Below are 14,643 nucleotides of genomic sequence, written 5' to 3'. Positions count from 1 at the left end.
GCCGTGAGAACCGTCGCTCAAAGGCATTAGGTGGTCCCCTGACTTTGAAGACCGCATATCGCTATATGCAGACGACATTCTGCTATATTTTACTTCCCCTCGGAAGTCACTGGGGGTACTGTTTGATGTACTCAGTCTGTTTGGGAAGAACTCTGGTCTAGTGATCAATTGGGCTAAATCTAGTATTTATTCACTCACCGGGGAAGTACCCCCCTTGCCACGTGTCTGCCCGATACCGATCTCACATGCCGGTTTTAAATATCTGGGGATTTTCATATCACTAGACCCCGCGGCTCGGTATGAACGGAACCTGCTTCCCCCGCTTCTCTGGCTTAAATCCGACGTGACTGCTTGGTGCGGCCTGCCGCTGTCCTCGGTCGGAAGGGCAGCTCTTTTCAAGATGATGTCCCTACCCCGATTCCTGTATGCCATCCAAAATACGCTTGATCTTGTACCCGCCAGTTACTTTCGCGAGATTGAGAGCCTACAGAGGAAGTTGATATGGGGCGGGCGTCCTCGCATTGCCCTAGCGAAGTTGACTTTGCCCTGGTACGATGGGGGCATCGCGCTGCCTGACATTAAACGTTACTACTGGGCATCCCAATTAAGTGCAATTAATCATGCAATGTACGGCCCCGTTCCAAATCCTGCATTTGAAATGGACAAATGGCAGCTGCCAGGAGGGAACTATAACAGGGCGCTATACTCCAGATCGACTGGGAAGAAACTGACTGGGCCCACCGGGGTCGCGGTGCGGGTGTGGTGTAGCGCAAACGCAGCTATGGGGTGGTCGGACAGATTGACTAGAGCGACCCCGCTCTACGCTGTGGAGAGATTGGGCAGTCTTTGGACTACGAAAGGCTTCGAGAAGTGGGACCTCATTGGTAGTAGTAGGGTAGGGGATCTCTGGGTCAAGAACAGGGGCAAGACTTTCGACAAGCTTAAATCGGAATATGCGCTTAGTGATAAGGAGCATTTCCGTTATATACAGATCCGTCACGCGCTTGGTTTGGTTTTCACAGGCCGGGACCGTTATCCCAGAGTCTTTTCCTCTCGAGGATAGAGTGCTTGACGGACACGTCCCGGATAGCACTATTTCCCTAATATACAAAAAACTTATTAACGATCAATCGGATTTGCTTTTGCAGCTTCGGGGTGCTTTACCGGCGATGGACTGGAGTTGGACGATGAAGATTGGCAGGCTGCGATATCTTCTCCTAAAGAGGTCGCGATTCCGGCCCGTCTCCGGCTGGGGCAATTAAAAATCCTACATCGTATCTATATCACGGGTCCACGGCTTCTGCGTATGGGTTATTCTGTGGATGGGTTGTGCAAGCGCGGGTGTGGTTTGATTGCTACCTTCCTTCATATCATATGGGAGTGCCCGGATGCGGTGGTGTTTTGGAATCGTGTGCATGCTGTCATGGAAGAGGTTTCGGGAGTTTCGTTGTTGCCGGAGGCCAGACGCTGTTTACTGAATGTATGGGAACCAAACGATTATAATGTGGCACAGATGCAATGGGCTACCCTTGGTAATATGATAGCTAAAAGGGACATAGCTCAACTATGGGGATCCCAAAGAGCACCTCTGATCTCAGCCTGGAAATAAAACATGGATTGGTGCATGTTTAGGGAAAAAACTGTATATGTTGCTCGTGGTAGACCCAGGAAGTGGGGGAGAATATGGAACCAATGGAACCTATACCGCGGGGAGATCTGTACTCCTCCTCTTGTGGACGTCCCTGAAATACCTCTGTCCCCGTAACCGCACATTCCTTGTTTGGTGCGTACTTCTGCTGATGCTGTGTTCACTCGCCCCCCCCCCCCCTCCCCCTTCCCAAGATTTCATCTCTGTATACTGCATATATCATTTTCCGATACGGCTTCCCCCCCCCACCCCCCCGGGATGGACACTCACTGCATAGTTTTTCTTTTGCCTCGCTAGTTTTTTCAGTTTATTTTTTATTGTTATTTATATATATATGTAAAATGTGAAACCTTTAATTTATCCTGCTTACCACCACAGGACTTTTCAGACTAATATGCGGAATCGCTGCCGGGCCCCCGGGCTGTCGGCTGAAGAGCTGTGTAACGATTCAATTTTGGGTTTCCGTTTTAGCAACGGCCGGCCCCTGTGTCTGTAGGCCCGCAACTGTATTGCTTTTATCGAAATAAAGGTTTTTAAAAAAAAATAAAAATAACCAATGCTAGACGGTCTAAATCACTGTATAGACATACTGTGTAAATCCGTTCAGTAGTTGCTGAGAAAATAAAAAAATAAAAGCTCTGACATATAGAGGCACGGTGGATCGCTTACCCTCCCGACCACAAGCTTTATTCTAATTGGCTGTCAACACTGCAAACCAGGAAGTGTCGGCAGCCATCTTGAACCGAGCCACAAAAAAAGAGAAAAACAAACGTGAAAAACAAGAAACGGGGGAGGGTAGAAACACCCTGACCCCCTAGGCCTACTCAGGGGGCCCCACATGGGCCCCCAGGGCCCAAAAAAGCATATCTTTTTTTTTAATCTGTGAGATTCTCGCACCCAGCCCGAATTTCGGGCAAATTTGTTTTTAAAAAAATAGCGAGGGCTCCCGCGCTTAGTTATTATTTAGCCTCCGGGTGGGCCAAGTCCCGGGGGCATTCAATAATGTAATTGCGGGGGCCCAGCAGGAAGGCCCTGGCGACGTCCACTACCGGGGCTTTCCATCAATATTTGCCCCCCCCCCTGTAGCCCCGGGGACCGCCACCAACCAACGCTTCTTATTTTTAATGAGTGGGGGGCTTTCAAGGCCCCCGAGCACCGCCACTCCCGGGGGCTTTTATTAATTATCGCGGGGGCACACGCCCCCCCCCCCCTGCTGCCACCACCCCCGGGGCTTTTATTTTTTTAAACATACACCTGGGGGGGGGGAGGCTCGAGCCCCCCCCCCCCCCCCCACATGCCCCGGGGACCACCACCTCCCCAGGTAGGCAAGTTGGCCCCTAATGACCCCCAGCAGTGAAGGGGACTTCAATCCCCATCCAAGAGCGCGCCAGGGAGCGCATTTGTAGAGTGGTGGGCAAAGTGGGCGTGGCCTGGTACGCGTATTTACCCGTGCTGCTGTGTGGGACTGACTGGAGGTAATAGTTTGGGACGTTGGCCCCCAAGGATATACTCTTAAAACACATATACACTGCCTTTCACATATGTAGTTACTCACACATGTACCACCAAGATATACATTCACTCACTAACAAACCCATACACACACTCACCCACTCATACAGTCCATCACAGATGCACTCTTGAAACCATGCACCCAGTGAATCATCGACTCACAGATTCACACACACCCCACCTACACAAACACTCAGGCACCCATACAGATACTCAGACAACCAATCAATAATAATATCATATAGACACTCATGTAGCTATTCATAAACCCATGCAGCTGCTTACACACCATCAGACTGATACAGACATTCACACAGTTTAGTCACTAACCCATGCATTCAGTAAGATAGGTTTAATCACTCACTTATAGACTGTCACGCACCTATTAAATCATCCATTCAGACACTTATACACCCACTCATTCTTCAATACGTCTTTCCCTATATATAATAAACATATTCAAACTTCACTGAAACACAGTCACTGGATGATGTCATCAGTGATGTCATTTGAGATGTCATCAGTGATTCACTGACCATGTCATGAGTGATGTAATATGTGACGTCATCAGCAGTGCATTGCGGGGGCGCGAGTTATAGTTAGCTGAACAGGGGAATTGGTTTTGTACGAGTGAAATGTCCAACTAACTATAACTTTCCCTAAAACCTATGTTTTTTTCAGTGAATATATATATATATATATATATATATATATATATATATATATATATATATATATATATATATATATACACAACATGTGCTAGAAATGTTGCAGCCACCATTACAGGACTTGGGGGGGACTCAGTCCCGGAGTCCTGAAAAAAGTGAGTAAGGCAATATAAAGGGGCAGGGTGAGTACATCCTAATCCTCAGCCCGTTTTATGTTAAAATTTATATGTTTTTTGTCGAAGGAACCTTGGTTCCAGTCGCTGGGTCCAAGCTCAGTAAGGCTCTAATGTGTGGAATTGCAGTTCTAACAAGAAGTTAAGATAAAAGTTGAAAGGACCTGGTCACTGGTGGAGGGCCCAGAGCCTAAGGCCGTATGCAGTGGTAGGGGGGTGATGGTCGTCCTTAGAACATGACGGACGAACAACAGGCTGTGTGCCAAGTAACATTGTAACATTTGTAGTTACAAATATTCCAATCCACCCACACTACTAAACATAAATAGCCATGCAGGAAGAGCGCCAATTATTAAAATATTTGTGACAAATTTGTAATAATTCTACATGTTTCCTTCTAAGCCAGTGGAAGTTTGTTGCCTCCAGAAGCCTGCTTGAACCTGTTGTCCTCTAGACCCCTCAGTTTCCTATTGCTTTCTGAAGGCTACGTCCATTTTCCCCTAGAAGGCTCAATGTCTGCCCCAGCAGGCTTCAAGTCCTCCCCATGCCCCCAACCAGTACATTGCCCCTATGCTGACACACATCGTCATGTTTACCACTCTGGTATCTCCAATACCTTTTTAAATGCTGGATTCTTCGTGTTATATTGGCATTTGAGACAGAAACTTGGCGGGGCATGTGGTGTCAAGCATGAGTAAGACTTGGGCGCGAAGATAATGGAATGCCCTGCCCCAAGCTCTCATTTGAAAAGATCCTCTTTGATTTGATTTGATTTGATTTGATTTGGACTTGTAGAGCGCATGGCTGCCCTGGAGCGTCCCAGCGCTAATCCTAATCTGAACCTGGTGAACTCAAGCAAAGCAAGGTTAGAGGGTGGTAGGGAACAGAAAGGTTTTAAGTGCTCTTCTGAATTTCAAATGATCCGGTTCCATTCGGAGTTCTCTAGGGAGAGCATTCCATTTGTTTGACACATTCAGAGAGAACCGTCGGCCTCCTGTTCGTGCTTTCCTCACTCGTGGGACAATGGCCAGATTTTCTTTATGATAGTTACACATTTAGCAACAACACGCTCCACCAAAAGCTGAAATCTGTCCTCCATCTTGTTGAGGGGCACTTTGAAGAATATTGTGTAACATTCAGCATCGTCATTGGATCATTACTCACAGAGACTCCTAACTTGAAGATGCAATGTGTCCTCAGAACCCCAGTGAATGCTTTGTTGTTGCGCAATCCTTCTAATGAAACCAGATACGTTAATAAACTGTGCAAACCCATCCATCCTTTGATTAACGTAACTTCTCATGTAAAGTATCTTACACATAGAGCACATATGTGCTTTCACTTTATACTCTATTATGTCATCAGTCGTTTGCCTGAGTTTTTAATTCTTACTGGTTTGATAAAAGGATTGGTGAAGTTTGCACTTTGTTATAAGGTAAGCTCTTTTTAGGCTTTCCATCTGCAAGGGTCAAATCAGATTTGTGTGAAATTGCCTGATTTCCCTCGCACACATTTCTTGTAGGTATGACAGAAATAGTGCAGATTTTATGGAAATTGCATGGAAGAAATCTGGAAAAACAGTTTTGTGGTATCAGGTTCTCTATAATGTCGACATGCTGCTACTAGACACCACGAGGCACTGAACATCTTTTTCAGCTTTCTAACGTACCATAATGACTTCCCTTCTTAAAACGACAGCTTACCCCAGCTCAGACATCCTGTACCATTGTGAGATACTGGCAAGTAAGCTCACATGTCAAACACAATTTGTGAATCCTGTGGGATAAATGCTCAACTATCAGTACAACTATAGGCCCCAATGCATATCTGAGAGGGCTTCCTTATTGCCCTAGATTTAAAATTATTAGTAACTATAACCCTTAAGCTCTTATGATTCAGGGAATACCCAAATCCTTCATCCACGTTTATAACAAAAGAAAACAAACAACAACAAAAAAACAGATGGGGCTCACTAGAATGAATTGAAAGGACCAAAGCATTCCTCATGGACCTGAGGTAACAGGTCTAAGGCCCATTTTCCACCTACCCCAACAAAAAAGGTAAAGAACTAGGGATTTTAATTTGACTTGACTTCTTTTCAACAAAATGAAGAGGCCATACTGCACTTGTCTTGAATGCCGTGTACTGCTCTTTGTTAGAGCAAACAATCTGAGAATTCTGTGCATTGCTCATGTGCTACTTCTGATGAAAAGACTACCTCCAAAAAGTTCAACTCACTAGCAACATACCAATAGCCACTTACGTGGTAAAGGCCTGGCAGAAAGATACTAAAGCTGCAAGGCATGCATCCATCTCTAAAGCAAACAAACATTCAGAGATTCAGGAGAGTGCTGAGCACTGTGCACCATAGTGCTTATGTAGATCACTAACCATCTGCTTTCTCATTTAAGGACCTTGGCCCAAGCAATAGCCTTCTAACAGCAAATTCCCAATTGACTTTAGAATTGTTTATGGAAAAACACTATACTTTCAGAAATTACATGGGCTGTCATAAAAAGTTTGAAAAGCATCCTATTTTAGTCTTTTTCGGTCAAATAAATCTGAACTATCAAGAGAAAAATCCAAAAGACTTTAGTTCAGATGTTTCACTTACTTTACAGGAAACAATGTTTATTTTTAGTAAAAATAGTAATCTTTTTGTAGTTGTTGAAACAAAATAAGCGTGTTTTTATCAGTAAAAATCATATTTTTGTTCCTCAGTATTTTCCACTGATTTTCCTGGGTAACATAATGCATCCAGCTTATTTTAAAGAGCTACACAAGGTTGTTGAGCTTTCTAGAAATGTGAAGATAACGTTTCCAGTAGGTTTCTTAACACAAATAGGGTATAGATTTTTTCTTTATTTTTTTTGTTTTACCTATTTTACCGGGAAATGATACAGCTACCAAGTGTTTGTGCAGGAAAAAAATATAAACTTGTTTGCCAGGAGAGTGACTGATTACCCAGTGACTTAAATTTACAGTTTCATGCAATGCAACTTTGTAAGGTTTGCTGGACTCTACTTTTTCCATAATTCCTTTTCCAGCATATTTTAGTGTTGAATACAGGGCTTTACACATGTACGATGCATGCATGACACCAATTGTCACGGCACTACCTACTCCAAAGCATAATACAAAGCACTCCTTGTTCCCAAAGAGAAACAAATGTATCTTATTGTTACCTTTTATAGTAAATGTAGATTGATGCAGCCATTTCACATTACTACCACCACCCAATAATTGGTATACAGTCACAAGCAGAAACATGTTTGATGAAGATCCTTGATACCAAACTTAAGACCAGTCTTTTTGTCTCACAAGTGATTTCAACAACTAAGTTGTGTTGTAAACTTAAAATGCTCGCTAGCAAAAGTCCATATGGTAAATGTGTGTTCCAGGAATTCAGAAATATCTAGCCAGAGGTGCTATAAATGTGATTGATGTTAACACAAGAATTATATTTCCTTTCCTAGAATTAATGTCGTTATTGTAGATCGTTCTGGACAACGAATTCCAGTGAGGGGAAAACTAGGAGAAAATGTCTTGTACCTGGCACATAGGTATGAAATTGAATTGGAAGGTATGTGATCATTTGTAGTCCTTTTGTTTTTATTTTTATTATGTGCCCAAGGTGAAATTTTTAAATTAAATAGCTGGAAAAATGGTTATTTCTAAGGGGACTAAAGCACTAAGCTTTTGATTATAAGAGTGGGTCGAAATTACAAAGGTGCATCTGCTGAAAACAACAACGTCCCAGCAGCCTTGACGGAACGTAAGTCCAAAGTCAGAAATTGGGCAAAGCTCGATGTCGGAGTGTTGAAATTAATCAGGAAGCATTTGTAGAAAATGAGTAGGTTTAATGTCCAGCACAGCATCAGCAAGTACACAGATCAAAATCCAAAGTACAACTGACTCATTACACTAAACCTTCTAGAATACAGGTGAGGTTGGAATCAAAACATAACATGCAGGGAAGACATCAGAAGAACAGGGTGATGTCATACAAGCATAATAAATAATTAATAGGAAGAGGAAAGATAGGATGTAACACATCCCCCTTTTCCATAACAAAGATACACTAAACATAGTCTCTATATTTCAAAGGCCTATTTGTGACCCGCACATCACGTTTGATCCTTGAGGCGATGGTGTCTTGATTACTCTGCCCTGAAATATCAGAACACGGTAAATTCTTAGCACCGGCACCATGAGCAGCACGGTTACATTTTGCAATTCTTTTAGTGTTCCATAACTTACCATCCTGAGTAATAACAGAATTAGAGAACACTTTTTTAACTTGTATAGGTCTACCAAACTTAGAGGAACCTTTAGTCATTAAACCAGGTTTTTTAATTCGCACCCAATCCCCTACAACAAAATCATGCATTTTGACATTCCATTTTTTGTTATACCAACACATGGTCTTGTTCTGTTTCTCTTCAACTCTTTTAGCCGTGTCATGTACACATTCCCTAGTTGATAATTTATCTTGACATTTATCCATAAGCCACCATGGACAAATTTTGGAGGCTGGATCTCTACCCTTCAATAATTTGAAAGGACTAATTCAAGTCGTGGAATGAGGCGTAATTCGATAAACCCACAACCTCTCTCTCAACTCACTCAACCATTCTCCACGTGTATTAATGACATCAGCAATGTAAGATTTCAACACCCTATTGAACCTTTCTACTTGACCGTTTTCATGCGGTTCATACAAAGATGTACATTTGTGCACTATACCATGTCCTTTCAAAAAGTTTTCCATCTCTAATGATTTCAACTGGACACCATTGTCCGTTACAAGAATAGAAGGGCAGCCCTCTCGAGCAAAAATCTCCTTGAAAAACAAAATAACAGCATTAGTGGTGGCAGAGGGAACAAACTTCACCTCTGGCCACTTTGAATGGAAATCAATTAACACCAATGCAAAACGTGAATTCTCTGGTAAGTTCTTGAAAGGTCCCGCAATGTCGAAAGCTAATTTTTTCCAAGGCACCTCTGGCCATTTTGTCACCTTTAAAGGTGGAACATTAGTTCTGAGCATCTTTTCACTTGATATACACTCGGTACATTCCCTTACTGTTCTGTCAATGTACGCATCCATTCCTGGCCACCAAAAAAAGGTCCTAATCAATCTCTTCATGGACGATATACCTGGGTGTGTCTTGTGAGCCAATTTGAGAATCATGTCATGTATACCCTGCGGTGGAACACATTTCCCAGATTTAAACAAAAAATCATTCTCCATTTCTAACTCATCTGCAACCTTAGCAAAAGGCAATAACTCCTCCATAATCACATTTTTCTTGGGCCAACCCTCCATCACAAATTTTTTGAGGGTGCTCCACTTATCATCTTCACTAATGCAATTGTTCCACTTCTCCTCAGTAATCTCTTGAAACTGATCACCCAATACATCAGTAATAGATACAGAAAAATCAACCTCTCTTATGACATCAACGTCATCTTGTTTACATGGAAGTCGAGAAAGAAAATCCGCTGTAACATTTTTTTTACCTGGGACATATTCCGTACTGAAATTATACTCCTGTAACTTGGATGACAATCTTGCAATTCTGGCAGTCGAATTCCATCCCCCGCCAGTAGATAGGATATTAACTAACGGCTTATGATCCGTCCGCAGAACAAATCTACAGCCCCAGACATACAAACGAAAATGTTCGACAGCCCACACACATGCAAGAAGCTCCCTCTCGATCACTGCATACCTCCTTTCACAGTCATTGAGTGTGCGAGAAGCAAAAGCTACGTTCCACTCCTCTTTACCTTCTCTCTGTGACAGAACACCCCCTAGGCCATATAGACTAGCATCTACAGTTATAACACATTCTTTCTTCATCCTGAAAGGTTTCAACGTGGGGGCATTGACAATATCCTTTTTTATTAACTCAAAAGCCTCCTGTTGTTCCTTAGACCAGACATACGTCACATTCTGTCTCAACAAACTTCGCAGAGGTTCCATTTTGGTAGCAAAACCCTGCACAAATTTGCTATAGTATTCACACATTCCTGTGAAAGACAGTAATTGATCTCTATTAACAGGTGATGGTGCTTTGAGTATCGCATCAACATTATTTTTCTTGGGAATAATACCATCTCCAGATAAGGTATGTCCTAGATATTCAACTGAACGTTGGAACAGTTTACATTTATGGGCTTTTAAGGTAAGACCATGCTCTTCTAACCTTTTGCAAACTTCATAGAGATGTCCTACATGGTCATTTTCATTCCTTGAAAAAATCAGAATATCGTCCTGAAAGCATTTAACATACTCATCTAAATCTCTGAAAATCAAAAACATGACTCTTTGAAAAACTGACGCGGCTGACGCCAGGCCAAAAGGCATTCTAGTGTATTGATATAAACCAAACGGTGTAATAAATGCTGTCAGTTTCTTAGATTCCTCTTTAAGTTCAATCTGATGGTACGCTGAACGCAAATCTAACGTTGAAAATATTTTTGCACCTTCAAACATTGATACTACTTCGTTGATATTGGGTAAAGGGTGACAGTCTATGACAATATTAGCATTTAGCGCCCTAAGGTCTACACACACTCTTAATTTTTGATCAGGCTTGCGGACTAAAACTATGGGGGAAACCCACTCCGCTGACTCAATAGTTTCAATTATTCCCTCATCTGACAATTCTTTTAACATGTCTTTTAGTTCTTGTCTCACACTAATAGGTACACCCCTTATTTTTTGTTTCACTGGTATGGCATTGTCTTTCAACACAATCTTGTGTGAGAAACTCTTTAACTTCCCCAATTTGTCACAAAAAACATTTTTAAAAGAGTTGACAAGTTTTTGTTCTTCACCATCAATCTTAAAATTATCTTCTACTGTGGCTACTTGGTTATAAAGTGCATCATCACATAACATAACTGGTTCCTTAGCTCTGGGATTTAGTATGATACCTAGCTTATATTGGTCACGCCAACCCAGGACATTAACACCTTTTTTTGCAATGTAGAGCTTTATGTCAGCAGATCTGTGTTTAAAGTGTATGGACACCTCAAAATAACCTTCAACTTCAATATGATGTCCTTCAAAACTAACGGCCATAATGTCTGGTTGTTCCAACTTACTAATACAAAGATGATCACTTAACTTTTCAAACAAATACTGTTCTGTCATAATTGTCCATGGCGATCCTGAGTCTACCATTAAGGATAACTTAACTTGACATATGATAAAATCAGCATTTGGTGATTTTTTAATGTGTGCCGGAACAATATCGATTATAGAGACAACAAAACCCTTGTCTATCATGTCTGTTCCCTGTAATGAATCTTGTGAATTGCTATTGTGAGTGGTTTCATTACAAGTGAGAAAAGAAACTGCTCCCTTAGAGGGTGTGGTATTCCGTTTGACATCTTTACAAACACTGGTGAAGTGTCCCATTCTACCACAATTCCTACATTCCTTATTGAGAGCAGGACATCCAGGGAAAGAAGCTAAATGTGATCTATTTCCACATCTATAACACACAGACGTACTACCAAACATTCCCTGAAAATTTCTATTGAAACCTCCTCTGTAATTTTGTTGAAAACGTGAAGATTGAGGACGTTGATAGGTTTGTTGCATATGACTATCGTTCTTGAGTTTAACATTACATATTTCCTCTTCTGTGGCTTTCTTATTAGCATTATCTTTAACAACCTCCATCCATTTTTCAGATTGTTCTAAAGCTTTAGCTTCTGAAATGGCCTCAGTTAACATGGATTACCCAACACCCACAATCTCTCCTGTATTTTTTTATTCTTAACATGCACTATGATTTGATCTCTGATCATTTCATCTGTTAACATCCCAAAATTGCAATGTATAGATAATGATCTCAAACCTGTGAGGAAATCATCAAAATTTTCATCAGACTTTTGTTCTCTTGTATAAAACTTAAAACGATTAAGTGCAATACTGGTGACAGGTTTAAATCTTTTCTCTATACGTAATAAGGCTTCGTTATACACATTTAGATTGTCACCACTACCATCGTTCTGTACTGTAACTTGAGGTAAGGACCTAAAGATAACCTGACCTTCTGATCCTAAACAATGAAGGAAAATACTTTTCTTCCTTTCTGCTCCCATGCGTTCCCCATCAATTGCCTTCATATATGTGATGAACTCCTCCTTCCATCTTACCCATGGCATAGGAGGATCACCCTTAGTTTGAAGAAATTTCGCTGGGGGGTCGAACTGCATACTTAATTGTAATAATAGGCAATAAAACAATATATAAGAGCTAATTTAAAGTACCTCAATTAATAATATCAGATAAAATGAACAATTGGAAATAGACTGTAAGAAAACGAAATATGAAAAATCCTGTTCCTATATAATAAACTAAAATAAGTTAAATGTGAATGAAATTGTAGTTAATAATCTTGCCGTGTGAAAATTTGTGTCCAAAATAGTCGAAAAGACAGTAAATTGTGCCTCGTTGTCGGAGCTCCGTGTATTGTTGGTTTCCGTAGCCTTGGCAACCCAAAATGGCCGCCGACGTTATGACGCGCTGTGCAAATGCGTGATGACGCGCTGTTGTGAAGACGCCAGCAGAAGAAACAACTCGCGTAGGCAGGCGTGCGATGTAATGTCTTGGCAACGACGTGCCGTATCCTTGGCAACTGATCACAGCAATGACGTGCCGTATCCTTGGCAATCGATCATAACAAAGCTCGAGGAGAGCAGCTGCTTGCGAGCGATGGCAGCGGCTGCTCGTGTACCGATTAAATAATGCAGATGGCGGTGTCCGTTTGAAAATAGACGAAAGGTACAAAATTAAGTATTTCGAAGTGGGAAAGTCACAGGAAAAAAAGGTTTGAAGGAGTGCGAGGAGTTTAGTTTAAAACAAGCACGATGTGGTAAAGATGTTGTTTTTTTCTCATGAAAGGAAGATGAACACAGGAACAGTAGAAAAAGGGTAATCCATGGTAATCCAAACTTATAATAAAATAATACAGCCGCAGGTGCTGTTAAAGCACATATAATCAATTTTGTAAATTAGAAACTGCCGCTGGTGCAATCAGAGCACATTTAGAAGAAAGTTTTTTTTTTTTTAAAATAGACACTCCGTACCTGTGCTGGTGAGATGACAGGAGTGTAGAATGGTTTTTTCCCTCGTCGCCAAAATATGTTGAAATTAATCAGGAAGCATTTGTAGAAAATGAGTAGGTTTAATGTCCAGCACAGCATCAGCAAGTACACAGATCAAAATCCAAAGTACAACTGACTCATTACACTAAACCTTCTAGAATACAGGTGAGGTTGGAATCAAAACATAACATGCAGGGAAGACATCAGAAGAACAGGGTGATGTCATACAAGCATAATAAATAATTAATAGGAAGAGGAAAGATAGGATGTAACACGGAGCTTTAAACAAATCCTTAGCCAACAGCACACCTGCTATCAAACAGATAGCAACTACGGATCTTTGGGCTATCCAAAGTTGGATTCTACAATCTGTAGATACCTCCTTCCATTATCTAACAAACTGCTCTGTAATCATCGGCCACCAGCCCCATGGTTTACTGAGAGACTCAAGAGTGAAAAAGCGAGATGTAAAACTCTAGAAAGACAATGGAGGAAAGAATATATGTCTGATGCCAAATTGGCCTATTAAAAGGCCATAAGGGACTATCATATTCTCAGCAGAACAGCTCGTGCTGAGTATGTTTCACTCAAAATTCCTCAATCTCAGAAATGCTCTAAGACACTTTTTAAGGTGGTTAAAAAACTATCCGGATCGGAAAATCAGACTACCCCTCTAGTCTTAAATGAAATGCAATGTGACGATCTGGCCCACTACTTCGTGAGCAAAGTCGAGACAATATATTCAGCACTATCCAGTAATAATCTGTCAGCTACTTCCCACCCAGCCGTCCTCACCCCCAAGGCAACTAGTGCTTTGTTGCTGGAGTCTAATATTAATATTAAATCCATCAACAGACTGGAAGCGTGGTCCCTTTTGGAAGTGCACTCCTTCAACCAGCTTCTGGGAAATAAATCTGGCTCCCCGTGCGACTTGCTCCCTATTTCAGTGTTAAAACAGCTTGAGCCACCTATACGTGCGCCAATTATGGATCTCCTTAACGCCTACTTATAGGAGGGCGTGGTCCCCTCAGAATGCAAACATGCCATGGTGCTCCCTCTTTTAGAAAAAAGGCCAATGCAGACCCTACTGAACCATCCAACTTTCACCCTATTTCTCTGCTCCCAGCCTTTTGCAAAATCCTTGAAAAACATTTGAACTCCCAGTTGTTTTCTTTTGTTGAGACCCAGAACTTCCTTCATACTTCTCAATCTTGTTTCAGAACTGGGTTCTCCACTGAAACTACTCTGCTAGGAGTCACCGAAATGCTGCTTCACTGGCTGGATCTTGGTGACACAGTGGCTCTTATTTTACTGGACTTGAGCGCCGCATTAGATATGGTGTCTCATACAATTTTGGTGGGGAAACATCCTAAACAACGATGTTTTTACAACAAGTTGCCTAAACAACGAATTCTAAACAACGACAAATTCTAAACCACGACTACCTAAACCACGACTTACATAAACCACGACTTACATAAACCACGAGTCTCTCCCCCCCCCCCCCCCC

General features: G+C 41.7%; 1 protein-coding gene across 5 annotated transcripts in view; it reads left to right on the top strand.

The window, feature by feature from the left end:
- Positions 1-14,643, top strand: part of FDX2 (ferredoxin 2) — a 290,248-nt gene that overhangs the window by 241,910 nt on the left and 33,695 nt on the right. For all 5 annotated transcript variants that reach the window (XM_086960343.1, XM_086960341.1, XM_086960342.1 and 2 more), the window contains one exon: positions 7,481-7,587. In XM_086960343.1, the coding sequence (XP_086816469.1) occupies positions 7,481-7,587 (107 nt within the window). The remainder of the gene's footprint in view (positions 1-7,480; positions 7,588-14,643) is intronic.

The sequence above is a fragment of the Lissotriton vulgaris genome, chromosome 3_1 (genome assembly GCF_964263255.1).
Source record: "Lissotriton vulgaris chromosome 3_1, aLisVul1.2, whole genome shotgun sequence".
In the NCBI taxonomy this organism is placed as follows: domain Eukaryota; kingdom Metazoa; phylum Chordata; class Amphibia; order Caudata; family Salamandridae; genus Lissotriton; species Lissotriton vulgaris.
Note: the sequence above shows the minus strand (reverse complement) of the source record. Positions and strands in the feature narration are given on the sequence as shown.